The sequence below is a fragment of the Topomyia yanbarensis genome, chromosome 2 (genome assembly GCF_030247195.1).
Source record: "Topomyia yanbarensis strain Yona2022 chromosome 2, ASM3024719v1, whole genome shotgun sequence".
In the NCBI taxonomy this organism is placed as follows: Eukaryota; Metazoa; Arthropoda; class Insecta; order Diptera; family Culicidae; genus Topomyia; species Topomyia yanbarensis.
In genome coordinates this window covers 60,865,338-60,890,213 of record NC_080671.1, presented here as the reverse complement: position 1 = coordinate 60,890,213, position 24,876 = coordinate 60,865,338, and the positions used below count along the sequence as shown (strand labels likewise).

The following is a 24,876-nucleotide window of genomic DNA, read 5'->3' as shown; positions in this document are numbered from 1 at the left end:
GAACCAGCAACTTTGTGATGTTACGGAAATACGGACTTTAATTTTCATGGTATAGCATGGGGTTATCTTCTTGATGATAATTGATCTAGATTACTCTACGATCTTTGCTATAGCTTCAAAAAGGCGGCCTGTTTTACTGACCTTGACCTCATTTCCATTTCCCTTGTTCCTATGAAACTGAGAAAACGAGCGGAAAAAATTTGCAACATTTTCCGCAATTTTTGTTGAAATTTGAAGTCTTTGTCTTGTTTGTTATTTATTCTGGACTAACAGGACCGTAGCGTAGTCTCCTGACACCTTAGGAAGAGTCCCAGATATGCGCCTTTTTGCTGTCTGCTTTGGCTTTCTTTTTCAGTTCGACTCTCAAGGAATGATACTCCTATCCTGACTAATTTCATGACTTAACCTCACATATTTAAAAGAGCAGATCAAGTATTTGGTGCTCCCCTAAGGTTGGCGCGCTTGGCGGGGGCCAACCGCACGCTACGGCTCTGAGTATAGAGTATAAGATATATTGAATATTGGAAAAGTTATAGTTTTAAAACTAACTTCTACAGAAACTTAGAGTACTAACATGCAGAACAAAATAAATCTAACATTGAAAATTGTTGAGATCAGAATAATTTCTGTTCATTAAAGTGTTGCTTGAAAATATTTGCCTACAATTTTGCAGTGTAGAAGACCATATCAAAATTTATGGACGAAAAATAAAACTTGTTTCACAATCGGAAACATTTCCCTACATATCATTTTTGGTGCATTGCCGAATTAAGTTTATCAGTACACCATTTTTATATGTCATTCCTATGACATGACTCAATCAGTCCAACAGTTTCCTTATAGTGGTTTTCCATTTATTGAGCTTTACCATACAACGGAAATGAGTTCCAAATATCAGTACCAATTTGGTAAAGAAAATTTCACGGATGCTTTCAAACAAAACACCATCAACGCGTGCGATGAAAGAATTTCCGCGCCACATTCTACATATGTCGTTCTGAATGTTCCTTCAAGTGTTGAATGTAACTTCACAAGGTTGCTAATGGGAAATGACGCGAAAGTTAAAAATAGAAACGGATACAACAGTTTCGTCCCTCCCGGTGCCTAGGAAATTTAGCGAGTTTTTACCCCTCCTGCTTCCAACCACATCAATAGATATGTACAGCTGCTTCGTTATGTACTACCTCCCGAACGGTGATGATGGTAATGAGTATGAGCTATCTGTAGCTCCATATACAGTTACTTGTTCAAATGGGGAGGTGGAATGGATTGGGCATATGAAGCGCCATTGAATGGTAATAGCTTTCAAGTTCTAATTCAGACTTTACACAAGTGTTGGTCATCTTATGGAATTGCCTTTGACTATACAGGGTGTTTGGTTCATGAGTAAGAATCTCTCGAGGAGTGATTTACTGTTGTATTTGGAGCAAAAAGTCGTTCTACACATACCATCAAATCTCAACCGTTACAGAGTTATTGAACTTTTTGTGTTAAAAACTTAGTTGTCTTAAAATAGCTCTAACTCAAAAAATATACTTTGTATTTCAAATCTTTTAGATCCATTGGATAGGTGAGAAAATTTTCCACTGAAAAATGTCCTCAAATGTTTCAGCTAATGAGGTTAAGTAATCTTTTCACAGCAATTTATTTAAAATTTAACAATATTGATCGATTTTTCGTTCACTTCGCGAAAATATTAATAGTTAACATCACTATTTTAATAATTAAAATTGTTAGTCTTGAAAAGTTGTATAATTTGTTCTTTGACATGATACACTTATCTTGTCTTGTTTTCGTGTGTTTGAGTTATTGAACTTGGATATTTTTATCTCATATTCACTAATACTAGCTCTTATTGAAAAAGTACGGCACTTATTGTACCTTTTCTTATTTTTATTCGAAAGTCAGGAAAATTTCGCAGAGAAAAATGTATTAATACCTTCCAGTTAAGTGAATTTAGTATTCTTTTAAAGGTTAATTAGTTTAAAGTTAGTGTTATTATTAGCATTTTCGTTATTTTCTTAAAATAGTAAATAATAAACTTCACCATAATTATCATAGAATCAATGCATCTCAGCAAGTTCTACAATTCTTCCTTTGACTCCATTCAATTATCTCTTTTAGTTTCGAAGCAAAATCATTTTTATCTCCTCGTTTCATATGCAAAAACAACGATTTCGAACCCACTGCATTTGTGATAAGGCCATGCTGTGTTAACTATTAAATTGCAGCGAAATGAAAAGCGATAGGGATAAAGTGTCAAATAACAAGTTGTAGAGAATATTAAGGGGCACCAAATGAACAATAGTGACGAAAAATTTAGTTGAATAATAATTAGAATTACAAAAATTACCAATAAACGTAAATTTTGAGTTATTTTACCAGTGAAAAGTCAAGTAGTACACTTAACTAAAAGATATCTGTACATACATCGAAAGTAAATTTTCTCAGCTTTCCAATAAATCCCTGATAATAGCGATATAAGGCATATTTTTTAGATTAGAGTCTTTTAAGAACTTGCAAGTCAATTACAGGAAAAGTTTAGAAGTCAAATTACAAGGATACGAGAAGAGATAGGGATATTATGTTGAAGAACAAATTATGAAACGTCCCCAAACCCAACTTTTGGATAATAGATATTGCTATAATCATAATTCATTATTTTGAGAAAATTAACAAAAACCTCATCAAAAACACTAACTTTTAACTACTTTACAACTAAAAGGTAATTAAAACTAGTTATCTGAAAGACATGAAAACATTATTCAATAGAAAATTTTCTCACCTTTCCAATGGATCTAAAAGATTTGAAATACGATGTATACTTTTTGAGTTAGAGGTGTTTTAAGATAAGCAAGTTTTTTACACAAAAAGTTCAATAACTCTGTAACGGTTGAGATTTGATGGTATGTGTAGAACGATTTTTTGCTCCAAATATGACAGTAAATCACCCCTCGAGAGATTCTTACTCATGAACCAAACACCCTGTATATTGTGAATAACGAATATCAAGGTGTAGGTTCTATCATACTAAGTAAATCAAATTGAAGTGTCTAGAATTAAGATGATTTCCATGTTATGTTTCCCTATTCACAGCCTCTCGTCGTCACTTTGAAATCGCCTTCCGCATGTTCGATCTGAACGGAGATGGTGATGTAGACAGCGAGGAGTTCGAGAAGGTTGCCAATTTGATTCGACAACAGACCAGCATAGGCAACAGGCACAGGGATCATGCAAACACGGGTAACACTTTTAAGGTTAGCTGTTCCCTGTTTTTTTTCTTTTACATTTATCTGTAATTTTATACATTTTGCTTCGTTTTGCAGGGTGTTAACTCAGCACTGACTACGTACTTCTTCGGTCCAAAGAATGACGAAAAATTGACGATCGAAAAGTTCCTGGATTTTCAACAGCAATTGCAGCGAGAAATTCTTACGTTGGAATTTTTACGCAAAAACCCGGATGAAAACGGTAACATTAGTGAGGCAGATTTCGCCGAACTGCTGCTCGCTTATGCTGGCTATCCCCAGAAGAAGAAAGTTAAGAAAATCAAGCGTGTGAAAAAACGGTAGGTCAGCTTGTTAAAGTTATCTTTGCAGTAGACTAGCTCTGTTCAGATTTGCTTTAATGTAGTTTGAAATTTTTTTACGCTTTCAAATTCTTCCTGGAAACCAAATCGAAAGATTCCGCGATCACGGGGCAGGCGTTTCGAAGGAGGACTATCTAAATTTCTTCCACTTTCTGAACAACATCAACGACGTCGATACTGCTCTAACGTTCTACCACATTGCCGGTGCGTCCATCGATCAGGCCACACTGAAACATGTGGCAAAAACGGTAGCAATGGTAGAGCTGACCGATCACGTCATTGACGTTGTCTTCACAATATTCGACGAAAATAGTAAGTATTCGGCGTGTTTTCATCTTGAGCCAGATGACTTTACATTTTTCCGATCGCGTTTCAACAGTGGATGGTCAACTAAGTAACCGCGAGTTTGTGGCGGTAATGAAGAACAGGCTGCTGCGTGGTCTCGAAAAACCTAAGGACACCGGATTCGTCAAACTAATGCACTCGATTCTCAAATGTGCCAAGGACACCAAACCGGTATTGCTGGATCTGTAAGTATGCGATTCTTCCGGTGGTTGGGATCACTTTGGAATCGTAAAATTGTTTGTTCAACGTGTTATTGCTAAGTCATCCTCGATGGAAACGCATTTAAACGGATTGTTTGTACAGATACTGATATCTCGATTCAGATTGACGCATGCTTTAGAAGCACAATTTTTCGCTACATTACATGTTGTCTGTGTGTAACAGTTTTGTTTCGTCTTTTCAAAATCACATTTATTGCGTTGAATTCGGCAAATAGTTACCATTCTATTCGACGCTACGGTTTGAATGTCGATTAAAAAGTACTTTGTTTTGTTATATGTGATGAAGGTTTTGATTATCCGAAAATCCATGTGCTATGTGTTGGTGGTGGGTAAAACTAGCTACTTAGCTCAAGCAAGGCGATAGTGTGTTGTAATAAAATAAACAATAAGTTGTGGTGCATGCTATGTGATGAAAGACTTATCACATAGTGTTCGTGAAAATATTGAATCTTTACATTTTGGGCAGGAAACGTGCAACATAATGACGTGGAACTATAATCATATGTGGTGGGGATAAGATGTAAATTTGGATTTACGTTTCGACTTCTGCTCGTCAGAATCCGACACTAACTTAGTGACAGGACTAAACTAGCACCGGATTGACGCTAGTTCCAAAAACGAAAACACTATTTGTGTTTCTGAGCCAACCCCCAGTTCTGCACGACGTCTCGCAATAAAAGGAGTTTTAATTAAGCTGATGAGTTATTGAAATCGAAATTTCGTTTGGCTTAGCAAACCAATGCAATATGCACTATACCATTTTCTCCTTAGTGGAGAAAATATTAGGCAAAAATTATTTTTTCTTCAATAAGGAGAAAATTATTTAAAATCACATTTGCACGTGAATGGCACTAAACCTGTAACTGCGTTTCGACTTCGTCTCATCAGAATCCGACACTAACTTAGTCACGGGACTAAACTAGCTTCAAAAACAACAACACTATTTGTGTTTCTGAGCAAACCTCTAGTTCTGCGTGATGTGTCGGTACTTTTTTGCCTTAATCTCGCAATATCGTTGGAAATAGACCAAAAATAAAAAAAAAATAAATTATATCCAGTAAACTAGGATAATTACCGAAGACATTGGTGAAAAATCTATTTCAAATTTTCAATTACTTCCAAAGTTATCGGTAGTTTCAGTAGAGAAAATCGCAAAAATTTCGAATCCTTTATGATTCCTCTCCCGAAAACAAAATTGCCTCTCACATTTTCCTGCATTCTCTGGTTTCCACCCCACCAAACCAGCCTCTGGAGCACTTTACGTAATAAAGGGTGTTCCACATCAAATTGCGTCACGGAAAAAACGCTATGGAAAATAACTTATTTGATATTTTCTCTTGAAAATTTGAGTGTAAGTAGTTTAGAGTGTATTGTTCTGTATTTTTATCGCTGTCAGTTTTTCGAAAATTGGAAAAAATGGCGTCACCCGAAATGTAACTTCGCGAATTAATATTGCACAAGCACCTGGAAAATCCTCAACTCTCTCATTGGGACATCGGAAAACAACTCGAAATCATGCAGTCAACGATGAGGCGCACAATTAAACGTTGCTACCAAATTTTGATCATCGAAAGAAAGGAGAAATGCGATCAGAATGGATGTTCTATTAGCTATCAGGATCACACGCGTGTAGTGAAAGCGTTTAAGCTGAATTCCAATGCTTCGGTAAGGGATGTGGCCAAAAAGTTGAATCTGTCAAAGTCTTTCGTTTAGAGACCCAAGGATCGGGATGGACTGCATACGTACAAAGTGCAGAAGGCTCCAAATCTTGACGAACGGTAAAATACGGTGGAAAAGTCACGGGGCCGGAAACTTTACACCCAGATGCTGACGAAGCCTCATTGTCCCATCATGGATTATGAAACTTACGTCGAGGCGGACTTCCGGCAGCTTCCGGGGCTACTAAAGCATCCCAAGAATGTCAAATCTGAGAAAGACATGAAGAAAAAGTGAGTTTCCGTACAGAAGAAACTGCAGCCAGATGCTGTACATAACCTAAGATTGCGTAAGATTGTGGTATTGAAGTTGAATGAAATCAATATGCCCAAAGTTTACTAGTGGATTATATTTTGTCTGAAAGTTTGAAAAGGATCGGTTCACTAGGTAATTTTCAACAGTGTTTTCTTCATGATGCAATTTGATGTAGGATACCCTTTAGTGAACCATTATTCGTGACCCAAGGCACCATAAGCAGTGCGTTTTACAAAAGTGAGTACCTCCAAAAGCGGCTTTTGTCGTTTTGTGACAGTATTGTCGAAATCCGTTCTTTTAGTCTGATTTGACTTCATGCTACTACTCCAAAATCGTGTAGGTGTGGTATGCGGTTAATTTTGTGAGACTTGAACCCACAAAACTTTTGAACTCCGTCCAATTGAAACCTATTAGGCCTTAGTTTTTCCTAATTTGGTTGTAAAGGTTTTAATCTGAAGCTCATTCGCCTCTTTTGTAGGGTTTAGAAAAATTTCTAACCCTATGTGTGGTGTTTGGAATCGAACCCAGGTAAGCTGCGCATAAGGCAATCGATTTACCTACCCCCATTGGGCCATGATAATGCGCAAAATTCGGAAGACCAAAAGAAAGGCAAAGGACGAAAAGAAAATTATGAGAAAGTTGAAAAATATAGGAAAGATATCGGAGAAAACTGTACAAGCTCTAATGGAGAGCATCAATCGCAAATGTCGAGCATTTTGCTCAAACTCATCCTAAAATTTATCCGACATATGTAAGCTGAAATAAATACATATACTGAACTACTGTAAAACTTTGGTTTCATCCTGATAATTATATCAGATTTTCTTATCAATCTAAAGCGTCACCATAATTATTAACGCACCCTTTAGGAGCGGTTCTAAACAGTGTCAGTTCCGCAACGGGAAGCGGAAGAAGAAATGCGGTGCATCGTAAGCTGTCCAAGCTAGCAGTATCATCACGAAGGTAGGTGTCGTAACCCTGGTGTGGGGAATAAAGCCTGGATATATGAAAGAAAGCAAGCGGCGATATATTCGGCGTTTAGTGAAATCATTGAAACGATGTTTCGGAAACCTTGCTCGTATTAGTTTCTGCTTGGTTATTCAATCGCTTCATAGACGTATAGAATGTGCAATACGACGGCAAATACAAATACAGAAGCGAAATGAAATGTCGATATTCACCAAGCTTCTTATTCAATATAATTACGCCAACACGTAATGCGTTTTGCTTTCTTTCGTATATCCAAGCTTTATTCCCCACACCTGGCAAGGCGCTTTTCCCCGCGACTCGATCTTCTCGTGTGAGATGATTAAACCGTGGAATAACTTCATTGAGTGCAGTTTCGAAGTTGTTCGAGCTGGTGATTATGGAACCTCTTCAGGCTCATTGTAAGCAGTACCTAAGTGACGATCAACACGGCTTCACGTCCGGGCGGTCAACAGCGTCTAATCTGCTGTGTTTAACATCCTACATGACAGAGAGTATGGAACATCGTGCTCAAACCGACGTTGTTTACACCGACTTATCTGCCGCTTTCGATAAGGTAAATCACGATATCGCTATCGCAAAAATGGAGAGATTTGGAATAAATGGTAGTGTTTTGCAGTTGTTTCGATCCTACTTCACAGACCGAGAGATAGCGGTTGTCATAGGAGATTGTGAGGCCCCACCTTCATTTCTACGTCAGCAATTCTTCAAGGAAGCCACTTGGGACCGTTGATCTTTCTGTTATACTTCAATGATGTACATCTAGTTCTGAAGACTCCACGATTGTCCTTCGCAGATGACCTCAAGATATTCCGCCTAATTCGGTCAATTGAAGGTTGCAGATTTGTCCAACAGCAGCTAGATGTCTGCTAATTGGTGTAACACGAACCGCGAGCCCGAAGAAGTGTTCGGTAATATCGTTTTCACGGAAAAAGGATTCGATTCATTTTAACTACCGTCTACTAGAAACAGACATTGAACGCATCAGTCACGTTAAAGATCTGGGAGTGATTCTGGATTCTGTTTGGAGTCTAAACCAGTGCTGAGCTCCATCACGGTACTGATGGCAAACCTGCTAGACAAAAGAGAATGAAACGGTTAGCAGTTGAAACGGTAAGCGATGCTTATTGAGTTACGGTTCTCATTCCAATGAATTGACAACAGTCAAACGGTTCTCTTCTGAATCTCTCACTCTTTGGAATTATTATTGAGAGGAAGGGAAACAGACCGTCATTTTATTAGCAATATAAATACGGTTATGACGGTCATCTTATTACAAACAACGAGCTAGAATTAACAAACAGGCGGTTTCACATAAATAGCTATGCATAAAAGAAACAGAAAGGTGGAGAAAAAAGCAACAAAGCACCGCATGCTGCCTGAATACAATACACTGATAATATTTCGTTTACTATACCAATACAAAATAAATGGTACTCAATCTGTCTATCATTTCAATGTGTTCTCTCTCGCACGGCTTCTGTGAGAGATAGTTAACTGAAACACGATCCGAGCATAATGGAAATGAAATAATGGTCATTTTTGTGGTGATACGGTCACTTCATATTTACCGTCAGATTTCAAAGACCATCGTGAGATTGCACAGCACTGGTCTAAACTACAATAATGGCGTTGAGAGAATAGAGTCCGTTCAGCGTCGTTTTTTACGTTTCGCGCTTCGTAGATTGCCGTGGAGAGATCCTTCCCGACTACCTTACTATGAAAACCGGTGTCAGCTAATTCAACTAGAGCCCCTACATGTTCGAAGGAATACTGCAAGAGCCTTGTTCATCGCTGACACTCTGCAAGGTCGTATAGATGCCCCAGCTATTCTGGAACAAATCAACATAAACGTCGCTCCTCGAACACTACGCAACAACATTATGTTCAGATTACCATTCCGACGCACTAACTATAGTATGTATGGGGCCATCACTGGTCTGCAAGGAATTTGTAACCAGGCAGCTACTGCATTTGATTTCAACGTTTCTCGACAAAATCTGCGTATACGTTTTTCCAGACTTTTTAATCAATTAGCTAACAACACTTGCCCTTTTTATTTGTTTTAATTGTTGTATGACTATTGTTTTTGTGTACTTGATTGTTAGAAATTAGATTAGTATTAAGGCCAACATCATTGGGGCTTTGATATGCCTGTTGATGTATTGAACAAATAAAAAAAAAATAACAACGTTCAGTCTCCCAGAAAACCATCCTATTGTTTTCTATCTTTTTTTTTAGCAAAATTGTTCTCGAAATCCGTACAAATTGTTGTAACTTGTTCGTCAATTCTGGATGCAATCATTATTTCTCATCATCAGCAGACCTCCGCATTTCAAATTACATCTATATTGATGAATGTTTCTGTTTTTTTTGGCAACCATATTTAACCGCCATATTTTATTTCAAAACGGCTCCAATATCCAATTTTCGTCAACTTCTGACCTACCTCTTGCAAATGACATCCATACTGATGTAGTTTCAAGGTGTTTTGTAGTTTCGAAGACTTTTGTGAAACTGGAAGCCACTATCTTGGATTTCAAAATGGCTTCAATCATTACTTTTCGTCACCTGCAAACGGTTCAATATGCATTTTTTCACAGCAAACATTTATGATAGTCCTTAAATAACACTGACTGTGAGAATACGGCCCTTACAGCAATATAAAACGATTCCGATATCTTTGAGCGGAAGTTTTGCGGGGATTGCCTGTAAAAAATGATTAATTATTAGAACTAACAATCTAAGAGATTTTAACGTACGCGGAATAAAATTTGGACAAAATTCAAAAGGCAATTTTTTTGTAGAAAACCAATTATTAAATGTTCTCTCTGTATGAAAACATTTGTCAGCCTATTAACTTAATGTAGAAAAAAAATTTAGCCCATTAGAGAAGCTTTATGATAGTTTACAGGAACTTTTTGCAAAGGAGTCAAAAAAATTGATGTTGGCATATTCTTAATTTCTTTCTTAATTTTGATTATCACGTTTGTTTGTTTTAGGTCGAAAATTATTGGCATATACTCTCTGCTTCAAATTATTCCAGAAATCCTCATTTGGGCGGAGTTGTGGTACATTTGGAGGTTTATCAGCCTTTGGTACAAAAGGTAATCCTCCAATGCGCCAAATCTTTTTTTTTTGGCATATTAGCTAGGTGCCAGATTGGGCTTTCGCTGCCATTTCGTTCACATGGTATCTCCTAGCGGGTCAAAATTAAAACTGGATGTTTAAAATAAGTGTGCCTAGAGTATGACGTTTAGTATGATGCCTTGCAACCGATTGCATTTTTGTTTTAATGCTGGAAGCGTTGTTCAAATTTCATTCCGCATACGTTAATTTCCGCATCAATAAAAGACATTATAACGACTAGAGGGAGCATAGCGCTAGTGTCTCCATGTATTCGGAAGCACATCTGAAGACACCCGTATGTTTAGTTGGCAAAATGTCGACCATGTTTTCACGGTCGACATTTTGCAGATATCATTGATGTCAGGGCTTTCGGAGGACCGAACGTCGACTATGACTATTATCTGGTGGGATTAGCACCAGATTGTCCAGCATAACCGGTTGCAGGCGTGATAGAACCATGCGTGCTTAAACATTCAGCGACAATCAGCTGGGGAGGTTGTCGGGGGGATATGCCCGAAAACTCAATGAACAAATCGAAGTTCTACCAACAAGAAATAATCAGAACGCAGCGTGGCAACAGGTCGATGATGCTGTCAGTATAACAGCCACAGAAGTGTTAGATACGCCTCGAGGAAACCAGCGGGATGGCTGATTCGATACTGAGTGCCAAAGAGCGACAGAGGTTCTCCAGGCCAGGAGCCGATTGTTTGCAGCTGATAATCGTCATTATAGTGGGCAGTGTAGTGAGCTGAGGGCAGCTGACAAAAACTTCATCAGCGTAAAAAAACGAGTGTACGTCGAAATGGTACTTGCTGAGACAGAGGTAAGCTTAGCGAGGAATGACGCTCGAAAGTTTTACAAAACGATCAACGACATGAGGAGGAAAAGTGTCCCGATTCCGGCCATGAGTAACGACCGGAACGAAAATCTGTTATTAGATCGAACAGGCTGCCAGCTGAAAGGAGCATTTTGAGTTGCTATTGAATGGACAAACGAGTAGAGAAGGCACAAATATAACGAGGAGTGAGGATGATGGACAAGCTGTTGACGTAGTGCGATAGGCTATTCGAAAGCTGAAAACGGTAAGGCCATTGGGAAGAACATCATCCCGGTAAACTTCTAAAAGTCGGGAATGACTGGCTGTACGCTGCAATTCACTGCGTGAACGAGATCATCTGGGTGGAAGAGCAAATACCTTCGTTGGATGGCCTCATATACCCTATCTCCAAGAAGGACCACAATCTCGAGTGTAATAATGACCGAGGCATTCTCAATGCCGCCTACAATGTACTTCCTAGCGTGCTGTTTAGCATTCTACGCCCGTTGGCTGAATCCTTTGAGAAGGACACTCAAACGGACCGAATGTTTACCCTGTGAAAATACAGGGTAAATTCCGGGAATACAACTTACGGACTCCCCATATGTTTGAAGATTTCAAGGCCGCGTACGATTCAGCGAAACGAAGTATGGTAGATATTGCTTAAACATGGTTATTAAGCTGATTCGTAGGACACTGGATGGGTCAAAATCGAGTGTCAACATAGCCGGATAGATATTAGACTCGTTTGTAACCTATTGGTCGACATAGCGTTCGATGATGCGATACAACGATCTGATGTGCAAAGGAAGGGAACCATCATCAAGAGAACTCACATGCTTCGTGGACGACACCAACATCATTGGCGATGATCGTAGATCAGTTGAAAAGGCAATTTTGCTTTTTAAAAGAGAGCTTGCTAGAATCAGACTGTTTGTAAACTCTGACATGATAAAGTTTTTGGTAGCTAGTAAAGAACGAGGTAGTCCGACCGGTATAGGTTCCGAGGTGGAAATTGATGAGGTACGATACTAGGTTGTTGACTAATTTATAATCTTGCAACAAGTGATTACAATGTTGGCCGCGCTAAAGTTACCCTTAGCACAGAACCTGGAACAGGTTGTCGGCTTCGGAACAGACTCTGCGCTCGCTGGCTGTGTGCAACCGAGGAAGATGTGGGCCTCATGAAAAACTTACTCACAACATCACTTCCTTAAAAAAAATTATAACTTCTCCTAGTGATGCGGGATTTATTTGCAGTCTTTGACAAAGTTGTACGGAATAAAATTATCTTTCTTATTTTCATTAGTAGTGATGAACTGATACATACAGTGCCACCTAGCGGTGAAAATGCGAGTTAGTGTTCCGAATGCCATACAAACTTCAGGTACGTTGGTCCGCTAGCCAGACTTGTCCGATTTGGCTCAAATTTAAAACAGGTTCATCCGGTGGGACTGAGAATCGACCCAAGCGTAGGCCGATTGAGTTTTCAAAAATTCGTTTTTTTCTGGAAACAATTACTATTAATGCTGTATACAGAGGATTAACCTCTACTCATCGTACTTTATGCAAAATATTTAGGATTTTTTTCTATTTATTCTACAGACATTCTCCAAGACGATACTACGCGTGAATTTTACTGCGAAAGGAAAGTCGTATAAATCTGCGAGTTCAAATTGTTCCGTATATGCATAATATTAAGTTTATTGTATGCATATAGGTTAAGGTATATGTTGAGGAAATCAAATAGCCCAATACAAGGTCTGGCAGACATGCAATTTAGTTGTAGGTGAGCTCTAGTAACACGGACTGCCGGTCGATTAGATTTCAAAGTTCCGAAGCACGGTAAAGTTATCGATTAGTGATTCTCTAGCTCTAGTTATCGATTAGTGATTCTCTAGCTCTAGCTGATTCTAGCTCAATTCTGTATTTTAAAAATGGACTGATATAGCTTAAGCATCAATGTTTGTCCGACATTTGTTTTGTTAGAAATCGTATGTACTTCTGCGCACTTCACAAGTCTCGCGGGAGGAATGAGATTGTGCACGGCCACCAGGATACTTAATAGGTGCTTAAAATATATTTTAAGAATATCGTAAAGATTTCTAGAAACATAGGGGAGACTGAGGAGACTTGATCCCCGGGGAGACTTGATCCCATCATTGTAACTCAAAGGCGGATCAGAATACATTAATCGAATATACTATAAAGTTGCGTAGTTTTATCTAAACATAAATTTCATTAACACAGAAAAAAGAAATTGGACTTTTGTGTAACCGAATTTTTACCGATTTAAAAAAAAGTCTCAGAAGAACTGAAGAAGATTTATTTTTCAAATTTTCAAACTTATAAAATTGATAAAATCACCCACTACATACTCTACTTTTGCATACAGAATTACAGGAGAATGTCAATTATATGAATACGTTATGATTGAGCTGATTCTTTTGTTCAACTATATTTTTACTAAAGTTTGCTGAAATAGATGCTATGGGTTCACTTGATCCCTTCAAATTCGTGGAGATTTGATCCCCTTCGCCATACTTCATACACACCACTGAAAATAACCAAATTCACACCAGAACAATTGAAGTCATTGTTGTCATAAAAAACGCTTCATCGTAAAGAAACATAACAGTAATTGTTTACTACAGTATACGTAGCGACCATTCATCCCACATTTGACGTTCCTCAACCATAATAAAGACAGCTTTCAAATAATTGCACGGAGATTTGGGGAATTCGTAAAAAATCAGGTGAGAGATGCGTAATATGTAGTAGCAAAAATAACAATATCTATTCATAACAATTTAATCAATACTACAATCCATTTATAAAATTGAATGGGGTAATGTACCCGTTTTTGCCCTATTAAGAAGGGTACCACATTATTACTACAATAATTTTATTATTTCAGCTTTTTTGATTTGTTATTAAGGTCCATTTTTTTATTTCGATTATAGAGGTTTTAACGTTAAGGTCATTCGCCTCTTATTAAGAGCCAATATAATAACAAAATTGTCTTGAGAATGGTGAAAATCTTCTGTTTGAGCGCAGCAAAATCTCCAATCGAGTACCCCCATTATCGCAATACCATTTGAGTCAATGCGTTGAGCAAAGATGGCAGACGCTGCTCTAACCAAAGGCTTCAGATGGGTAGGATGATGGTAGAAACAGGGCAAAAATAGGCTTATTACCCTACATGCTCTTTTAAACACGTTTTCATAAAGGAATCAAGTGTCCCCAAATTAGGGATCGAGTCTCCACTAATCTAAGAATTTTCCATTTTTTTGTTGTTTTCCAGAAATGCTCATGTCCAGTATAATATTTCCATGTAATTTTTTTATGATCATTAGTCATCCCTAGAAACAATGTAAAACTACAAAAAATACATAGTTTTTTATCATTCCACGGAGTTGGACTGAAAAGTAAAAAAGGGGATCAAGTCTCCTCAGTCTCCCCTACCTAATACAGAAATTATTTTTACTGAAAACAAACTAGCACCAAACTATTTAAAAATAAGAACAAATAAACTGATGCTAAAACAAACAAAAAACTATCGATTGTTTTCGAAATGAAAATATGAAATAATTTTGGGCGGCGCAGAATAAGCCTACTGAAAACCTTGCTTTGTATGACGAACATACCAACAATTTTACGCGCGTGTACTACATTATCATTCCAACTACTAGAAGCAAGCAAGTTTAACAAGCATAGATCAAAAGATTGATAACAATTAATTTGCTAATGTGGACAAAATACTGTTTTTGTTGCTTTTTATGACATGGGAGCAGGAATCCAGTGGATCAATTCAAGGTGTCTGCCGCCGGATATCATAAGGCATCTAGGATGATTTTGTCCAGGCCAAGAATATAATGATAACAACCTCATAGTGAACATCAGCCACTTTTTAACGTGGACAGATATGAGGGTCAAAAACCTTAAACATAAATATTAAAGAGATAGATAATTTATTGTTAAAATTACTTCAACTGTGATAAATCGCATGAATAGTTTTTAAGAAAACTGAGTGACCGTTTTAATAACCGGGGTTCGAGGAAATCTCGTTAATGTTATTTTTCGGAAATTTTAAGGATGTTGTAACCCATTCAGTAGTGTAGAAGTAGTGCGCTGTATTCGTACAATGATACGCTATACAGCGCACTACTTCCGACATATTGGATTAGCACTAAACAAGAGAAAAAAAAATCACAAGTAACGATTCCATAGATTCGCCTTTGACAATGATGGAATTTTCAATTGCACTCCTCTCATGCAACAATAATGCTCCGGGTCCAGACAGAATTAAATTCAACTTGGTGAAGAATCTGCCTGACCTAGCAAAAAGACGCTTGTTGAATTTATTCAATAAGCTTCTTGAGCAGAACATAGTCCCGCACGACTGTAGACAAGTGAGAGTTATCGCCATTCCAAAACCGGGAAAACCAGCCTCCGACCATAACTCGTATCGACCGATTGCAATGCTATCCTGCCTCAGGAAATTGTTGGAAAAAATTATCCTACGACGTCTCGACAATTGGGTTGAGGCGAACGGCTTGCTCTCAGATACCCAGTTTGGTTTTCGGAGGGAAAAGGGAACGAATGATTGTCTGGCGCTACTTTCGTCAGAAATCCAACTAGCTTACGCAAAAAAGAACAAATGGCGTCTGTGTTCTTAGACATAAAAGGAGCATTCGACTCTGTTCCCATTGATGTTCTCTCAGAGAAACTACATCAATGTGGTCTTTCACCAATATTAAATAATTATTTATACAACTTATTGTCAGAAAAGCACATGCATTTTTCACAGGGCCGGCGGAAAGCGTGGGTAGTATGGGTAGTACTACCCACTCGAAAAAATAAATAAAATAAAATTTTGAACCATTTCAAAAAATTTAGATGTGCAACGCATGTATCACATTGGCACACTCTACGCCTAGTTGAGGTTTCATTATTTTTCCCTTCTTTTGTGTTTCGGTTTCTGAGTACCGTTAGCCGGTCAGTGAAGTGAAGCAGTGTTCTTTTAGTAAGCCGTCTGGATACCGTTACATACACAAGCTAAGTATTAGTTTTCGTTTCCCCTTCTTGGTTGTCTTAATAACGTGCACTGGGCAATAGGCCCGTGCAAAAATGACTTCCCCTGACGGCGGTTCATCTCAAGGTGAAATGGACGTCGAAATAAAATCGGCTCCCCGGCTCAAGGTATATCCGAGCTCGGCCACCGGGCCATTTGTGATCTTCTTCCGGACCAAAGAAAAAAAGTGTTTGAATCTGTTGCAGATTTCTCGAGTTCTGACGGATCGGTATTCGGCCGTGACAGAAATATCGAAAATTCGCCCTGATAAGCTTCGGGTGGTGGTTAACAGTTCTACTCAGGCAAACGATATTGCTGGATACGAGCCCTTTACGAAGGAGTACCGGGTTTATATTCCAGCTAGCAGGGTTGAAGTCAGTGGGGTCGTTTCCGATTCGAGTCTGAATTGCGAGGACCTGCTAAAATATGGGACTGGCTGTTTCAAAGACCCCATGCTTAAGCCAGTGAAGATACTGGAATGCAAACGTTTGCATTCAGCATCAGTCGCAGCTGACGGCAAGAAAATATACGTCAACTCAGACTCTTATCGGGTGACCTTCGCCGGCTCTGCCCTGCCCAATTACCTCCTCTTTGACAAGGTTCGTCTACCTGTTCGCCTCTTTGTGCCGCGGGTCATGAACTGTACTAATTGCAAACAATTGGGACACAGCCTCCCATTGTAGCAATAAAGCCCGGTGTGGGAAATGCGGTGGGAATCATGCGGATGATTCCTGTGGTAGAGATGTCGAAAAGTGTCTCTACTGTGGGGGAAACCCACATGATCTCCCTTCATGTCCCGCGTACAAACAGCGCGAGGAAAATCTTAAGCGTTCCCTTCAGGGACGCTCTAAGCGATCTTTTGCAGAAATGCTTAAGATAGCTACGCCACCTGTCTCTACGAACATCTTTACCAACTTGTCTACTGACGAAGGCGACTGTGATGAACCCCAGGAGGGAACATCTTCTGCTGTGCCTAGAAGTAGTAGAAAAAGGAAGAACATTTCTTCTTCCAAGCTTCGTCGTAAAGGCCAGAAGGTGTCTCTTCATGGTCCCCCTAAAATAACTACTCAAGGAAGTACTGGTGCAAAACCGAAGCAAGTCGCTCCCGGTCTCAGTAACCTGAGCTCAGAAAAGGAGTTCCCAGCACTTCCAGGAACATCAAAAACCCCAAGTGTTCCCATATCTCAGCCAGAGAAAGAAAACAGTGCTGGCTTAATAAATTTCTCTGACATTGTGGACCGTATTCTTACAGCGTTAAACATTTCTGACCCCCTTAAAAGTATCTTGATAAGCTTTCTCCCCGCAGTAAAAACATTTTTGATGCAGTTCACTGCGAAATGGCCCCTTCTTTCAGCGATTGTATCCTTCGATGGCTAATTCATCGAACGAGGTCAAGGATTTAATCACTGTTCTACAGTGGAATTGCAGAAGCATTATCCCGAAAATCGATTCGTTTAAAATCTTACTAAATAATTTGAAATGCGATGCATTTGCCCTATGCGAGACATGGCTCACTTCAGAAATAACCCTACACTTCCACGATTTTAATATTATTCGCTTGGATCGAGAAGACTCTTACGGAGGAGTACTTTTGGGGATCAAAAAGTGCTATTCTTTCAATCGGATCGACCTCCCCTCGACACCAGGCATTGAAGTTGTCGCTTGCCAAACCAGAATTAAAGGCAAAGACCTTTGCATTGCTTCCACCTACATCCCCCCTAGAGCCTCAGTTAGCCACCGACGGCTTTGCGATATTGCGGAACTCCTCCCCGCACCGAGGCTAGTTTTAGGTGACTTCAACTCCCACGGCACGGCATGGGGTTGCCTTCATGACGATAATCGATCTACCCTACTCCATGAGCTTTGCGACAACTTCAATATGACCATTTTGAATACGGGTGAAATGACACGGATTCCTGCCCCTCCAGCGCGACCGAGCGCCTTAGATCTGTCCCTCTGCTCGACATCGCTGCGGTTAGATTGCATGTGGAAGGTAGTCTCTGATCCCCAAGGCAGCGACCATCTGCCAATCGTAATTAATATTGCTAACGGTTCAGGGCCACCGAATTCAATCAATGTTTCGTATGACCTCACACGAAATATTGATTGGAAGAGCTACGCGTCCGCGATATCCGAAAAAGTAGAATCGACACAAGAGCTTCCTCCGGAGGAAGAGTACGGGTTCCTGGCTGGCTTGATTCTCGATACCGCGATTCAAGCTCAGACTAAACGCGTACCAGACGCGAATTCACGCGGGCGTCCTCCCAATCCATGGTGGGACAAAGAGTGCTCAGACGTGTACGCGGAGAAGGCCGCTGCGTATAAGACCTTCCGGGACGACGGGCTGCCAGCTAGCTACCGACAGTACGCAATGGCGGAAACGCGCATGAAGAGTTTGATAAAAGCCAAAAAACGTAGCTACTGGCGCCGGTTCGTCGACGGACTAACGAGAGAAACATCGATGAGCACTCTTTGGAGTACGGCCCGACGCTTACGAAACCGAAACAGTACTAATGAGAGCGTGGAATATTCAAACCGTTGGATATTCGATTTTGCCAAGAAGGTTTGTCCGGATTCCACCCCGGCACAGAAGATCTACCGCGCCGCGTCCCCTCACAATAACGCGAACGAAACACCGTTTTCGATGGTGGAGTTCTCACTTGCTCTCTTATCATGTAACAATAAAGCCTCAGGGCCAGACAGAATCAAATTTAACTTGTTAAAGAATCTGCCAGACTCTGCCAAGAGACGCTTGTTGAATTTATTTAATAAGTTTCTTGAGGGTAATATTGTCCCTCATGACTGGAGGCAAGTGAAGGTCATCGCCATTCAAAAACCAGGAAAACCAGCCTCCGACCACAACTCGTATCGACCGATTGCGATGCTGTCCTGTATCCGAAAGTTGTTCGAGAAAATGATCTTGTTTCGCCTCGATAATTGGGTTGAAGCAAATGGCTTACTGTCAGATACACAATTTGGTTTCCGCAAAGGCAAAGGGACGAACGATTGTCTTGCGTTGCTCTCAACAGAAATTCAAATGGCTTATGCTAGCAAAGAGCAGATGGCATCAGTTTTCCTAGATATAAAGGGGGCTTTTGATTCAGTTTCTATCAAAATTCTTTCTGAGAAGCTGCACCAGCATGGTCTTTCACCGACTCTAAACAACTTTTTGCAAAACTTGCTGTCTGAAAAACATATGCATTTTTCGCATGGTGATTTATCGACATCACGAATTAGCTACATGGGTCTTCCCCAGGGCTCATGTCTAAGTCCCCTTCTCTATAACTTTTACGTGAATGACATTGACGAATGCCTTGTCAATTCCTGCACGCTAAGGCAGCTTGCAGATGACGGTGTGGTCTCTATTACAGGTCCCAAAGCCGTCGATCTGCAAGGACCATTGCAAGATACCTTGGACAATTTGTCTGCTTGGGCCCTCCAGCTAGGTATCGAGTTCTCCACGGAGAAAACTGAGCTAGTCGTATTTTCAAGGAAGCGTGAACCAGCGCAACTACAGCTTCAATTAATGGGTCAAACTATTGCTCAGGTTTCAACTTTCAAATATCTCGGGGTCTGGTTCGACTCTAAAGGAACCTGGGGATGTCACATTAGGTATCTGAAACAGAAGTGCCAGCAAAGGATCAACTTTCTCCGTACAATAACCGGAACATGGTGGGGTGCCCACCCAGGAGACCTGATCAGGCTGTACCAAACAACAATATTGTCGGTGATGGAGTACGGGAGTTTCTGTTTCCGCTCCGCTGCGAACATACATTTCATCAAACTAGAGCGAATCCAATATTGTTGTTTGCGTATTGCTTTGGGTTGCATGCACTCGACCCATACGATGAGTCTCGAAGTGCTGGCGGGCGTCCTTCCGCTGAAAAATCGATTTTGGGAACTCTCATATCGATTGCTCATCCGATGCGATATCTTGAACCCGTTAGTAATTGCAAATTTCGAAAGGCTTGTCGAGCTCAATTCTCAAACCCGATTTATGTCCTTGTACTTCGATTACATGGCACAAAATATCAATCCTTCTTCATACTATCCCAACCGTGTCAATCTCTTTCATGCTTCTGATTCAACTGTATTCTTCGACACATCCATGAAAGACGAGATTCGTGGAATCCCGGATCACATACGTCCGCAAGTGATCCCAAGCATCTTTCATAGTAAATTTCGAGAAGTCGACTGCAACAAGATGTTTTACACCGACGGGTCAAGCCTCGACGGCTCCACTGGCTTCGGTATATTCAATCAAAACCTCACCGCCTCATTCAAACTCAATGATCCTGCTTCAGTTTACGTCGCAGAACTTGCTGCTATTCAGTATACCCTTGGGATCATTGATACTTTGCCTACCGATCATTACTTTATTGTCTCGGATAGCCTCAGCTCAATCGAGGCTCTCCGTTCAATGAAACCTAGAAAGCACATTCCATATTTTCTGGGGAAAATCTGGGAGCGCCTGCGTGCTTTGTCTGTAAGATCGTACAAGATTACCTTAGTTTGGGTTCCCTCGCATTGCTCCATTCCAGGTAATGAAGAAGCGGACTCTTTAGCTAAGGCGGGCGCTTTACAAGGTGACATATATGAAAGACCAATTAGCTTCAGCGAATTTTTCAGTATCACTCATCAGAGAACCCTCGAAAGTTGGCAAACTTCATGGAGCAATGGTGAACTGGGAAGGTGGCTACATTCGATAATCCCTAAGGTATCGACGAAACCTTGGTTCAGAAGGATGGATGTGGGTCGGGATTTCATTCGCGTGATGTCTCGGCTCATGTCCAATCACTACACGCTGGACGCACATCTCCGGCGTATTGGGCTCGTGGATAGCGGTATCTGCGCTTGTGGCAACGGTTATCACGAAATCGAACATGTTGTCTGGGCATGCGCCGAGTACTGTTCTGCCAGATCTCAACTATTCGATTCCCTTCGGGCCCGAGGAAGATCACCCAATGTCCCGGTTCGAGATGTACTAGCAAGCCGCGATATTCTCTACATGTCCCTTATATACACGTTCCTCAAAACCATCAATATCCAAATTTAAATGCCCCTATCTTTTCTCTTATTATTCCCAGAAGTGCCCTCTTCCGCCTACCGTACCTCAACGATGGTTTGATACGACTCCAAGACGAGACAAAACATCTGTCGAATGAACCAACAACACGAGATCTACAGTACAACATCACACACGCAGCGCGGTGTGTTCCCGATCCGTATCTGAGCCGTACTACGAAATCGTCTGGAGGAACCCCTGCCGGCTCGAGGAAAACCGCCCGGCGTCCCAATACTTGATACATCCGTTCGAATCTGTAATCCTGGTCGTTGATTCCTGATGCCGGAAACTGAAAGTTTATATCCCCCCCCCCCCCTGTTCAGCCTTGTCCACCCTCTCTCCCATGTCTCTGATACACAGATGTATGACTTCACCCCTTCTCCCCTTGAATATCTTCTCAAAACTTATGTGCCCCCCTATCTTCTAGTGTTAGTTGATCAATCCGTTCGAATCTGTAATCCTGGCCGTTAATTCCTGATGCCGGAAACTGAAAGTTTATATCTCACCCCCCCCCCCCCCCCCCCCCTTCAGCCTTGTCCGCTCTCCCTCCCATGTCTCTGATACACAGATGTATGACTTCATCCCCTTCTCCCCTTGAATATATTCCCAAAACTTAAGTGCTTAGTTTTAGTTGATCAATATTTAATCTCGTTAAGAAATGCCCAACAGTACCACTACTTTAAAATAGCCCTAATTAATTCCCCTTAATCTTGAACCACTCTTTCTAGTTATTTCTAGTTAATAAGCTTGTAAAATGTTCCGCTTAGTTAATAATTAATTTCTCCTACAATCCCCCTTCTAAAAATCATAAAGTGAATTACTATACAAAGAACACACAAAATGACCCGTCCCCCAAATCTTACGAATATTATATTATACCCTCTTTTACATGTATAAGTTAGCTGTAAAGTTTTTTTTTTTAGTTTCATTATATAAAACAAAATAATATTGAAATGTGTAACCCCCTAGTTTTAAGAAATTCAAAATGTAAAACAATGAAAAAATGGCACCTTTAAGCTAACGCATACGTGCCTTATCAAATAAACAAATTGAAAAAAAACGCATGTATCTCGCACTACACACATTTGAAAACATCGATGTACCACAATTCCATTTTTCTCAAACGAATGCGATTTATTGTAAATGTAATGTCAGCGTGTGCATTGCGAAAAGGGAAAAAATCCTTACTAATGGACCCCTCACCCTATGCTTTCTACCCACTCGGGCGTAAAGTGTTTCGCCGCGCCTGATTTTTCATATGGCGATTTGGCTACATTCAGAATAAGTTACATGGGCCTCCCACAAGGTTCTTGTTTAAGCCCCCTTCTCTACAATTTTTACGTGAATAACATTGATAATTGTATTGTCAGCCCATGCACTCTAAGGCAACTTGCAGATGATGGCGTGGTTTCTGTTACAGGACCAAAAGCCATAAATTTACAACAACCACTGCAAGATAGTTTGGATAATTTATCAAGTTGGGCTTTGGTTGTTTTTTCAAGGAAGCGTGATCCAGCTCAGCTTGAGCTTCAGTTGGTTGGTAGAACGATAGCCCAAGTCATGACCTTTAAATATCTCGGAATTTGGTTCGATTCTAAAGGTACATGGAGGCCACATTAGGTATCTGATAAAGAAGTGCCAACAAAGGATAAATTTTCTCCGCACAATAACCGGATCTTGGTGGGGTGCTCATCCAAGTGGCGTGATAAGATTGTATCAAACAACGATACTTTCAGTAATGGAATATGGGTGCTTCTGTTTCCGTTCAGCTGCAAACACTCACATTATTAAATTGGAACGAATACAGTATCGTTGTTTACGAATCGCCTTAGGTTCCATGCAATCGACACATACGATGAGTCTTGAAGTTCTAGCGGGAGTTCTTCCCTTAAAAGATCGATTCTGGGATCTCTCCTCTCGTTTACTTATACGATGTGAGGTTATGAATCCACTTGTAATTGAAAATTTCGAAAGACTTGTCGAGCTTCAATCCCAAACCAGATTCATGACAGTGTACTTCAATCACATGTCACAAGAAATAACGCCTTCTAGTTATGTTCTGACATGTGTTAATATACTAGATACTCCCGATTCCACTTTATTTTTCGACAAGTCCATGCAAGAGGAAATTCGTGGAATCCCGGATCACCAGCGCTCTCTGGAGATCCCTAAAATATTCATAAGTAAATACCAACACATTGACTGCCATAAAATGTTCTACACTGATGGGTCACGAATCAATGAGGCCACTGGCTTCGGTATTTTCAACAATAACACCTCGATCTCTTTCAAGCTTGCAGAACCTGCCTCCGTTTATACAGCCGAACTAGCAGCAGTTCACTATAGTCTGGAAATAATTGATACTTTACTTCCGAGCCATTATTTCATCCTCACAGATAGCCTCAGCACAATTAAGGCACTACGCTCATTAAAGCTTGATAATCTTATCAAATTACCTTAGTGTGGATTCCCGCTCATTGCTCCATACCGGGTAATGAGAGAGCGGATAATTTAGCCAAAATAGGGGCGCTGGACGGTGACATCTATGAAAGACCTATTGCCTTCAATGAATTTTATAGCGCACCTCGTCAGAGGACGCTTACTAGTTGGCAAACATCATGGGACAATGGAGATCTGGGACGGTGGTTGCACTCAATTATCCCTAAAGTATCAACGAAGGCATGGTTCAAAGGGTTGGATGTAAGTCGAAACTTCATTCGTGTGATGTCTAGACTCATGTCCAACCATTATACGTTGAATGCGCATCTCCGCCGTATTGGGATCGCAGAAGATAATCAATGTGCTTGCGGAGAGGGTTACGAAGACATTGAACATGTTGTTTGGTCTTGCACTGAATATCGTGAAGCTAGATCCCAATTAATAGACTCCTTACGAGCCAGAAGAAAACCACCCTATGTTCCTGTTCGTGATATCCTCGCTTTACGAGATCTTACATACATGGGCCATATTTATCATTTCCTGAATAAATATTCAAATATAATTATCCCCACAATGTTTCTAGTTTTTTCCCTTACTACCCACAAACAATTTAGATTTCTTCGCAGTTAGTTAAGTTAGATAAAACGATATAAATAAAGAAAAAAAAATAAACAAAGATTACAGAAAAACTATCAATCGGTTTACAATGAAATACAAGAAAATAGAGTATAATTAAAAACATTCAAAATGATGATTATCCTCAGTGTTAGCATTAGAAAGTGAATTTTTTTTTATAACGTGATAGTCATAAGAACCTTTGTAACATGTTATGTAAAAAAACCCCGGCGTAAAAAAGCTTTTGCAAATGCCGTGTCAAATAAACGTTTTATGAAAAAAAAAGAGAAAAAAACGGTTGTCGCTGGTACAATTTTTCAGTTTTCAACTGCAATCAGAATACAAAAATCTTGCAATAATGAATTGTTTGAAAATTGTTAATAGTTGTGCGAAAAAAAATCATAATTGAAAAAAAGTTAAAAGTCTTACTAGATCCGATTGATTTTTCGATTGCAAAATGTTTGTTAGACATTTTTTCAACAACTTTGTAAATATTAGCTGCAGATACCTGCAGACAGTGATGGCATTTCACCCTAGTGATGCACTGGCGCGTAAGTGTGATGCCTACACAGAGGATACAACGATCACACACCACAGAAAAAAGCAGAACGCTCTTTCTTTCGG

At 40.0% G+C, this 24,876-nt stretch overlaps 1 protein-coding gene across 2 annotated transcripts in view; it reads left to right on the top strand.

The window, feature by feature from the left end:
* LOC131686193 (calcium uptake protein 1 homolog, mitochondrial-like) overlaps positions 1–12,802 on the top strand; it is a 67,154-nt gene extending 54,352 nt beyond the window's left edge. Inside the window, exons 7-11 of one of the 2 annotated variants that reach the window (XM_058970428.1) lie at positions 3,097–3,257; positions 3,327–3,568; positions 3,684–3,901; positions 3,969–4,119; positions 12,665–12,802. In XM_058970428.1, the coding sequence (XP_058826411.1) occupies positions 3,097–3,257; positions 3,327–3,568; positions 3,684–3,901; positions 3,969–4,119; positions 12,665–12,692 (800 nt within the window). In that variant the 3' untranslated portion in view covers positions 12,693–12,802. The remainder of the gene's footprint in view (positions 1–3,096; positions 3,258–3,326; positions 3,569–3,683; positions 3,902–3,968; positions 4,120–12,664) is intronic. The other variant, XM_058970427.1, reaches the window with a different exon arrangement.
* The last annotated feature ends 12,074 nt before the right edge of the window (positions 12,803–24,876 follow it).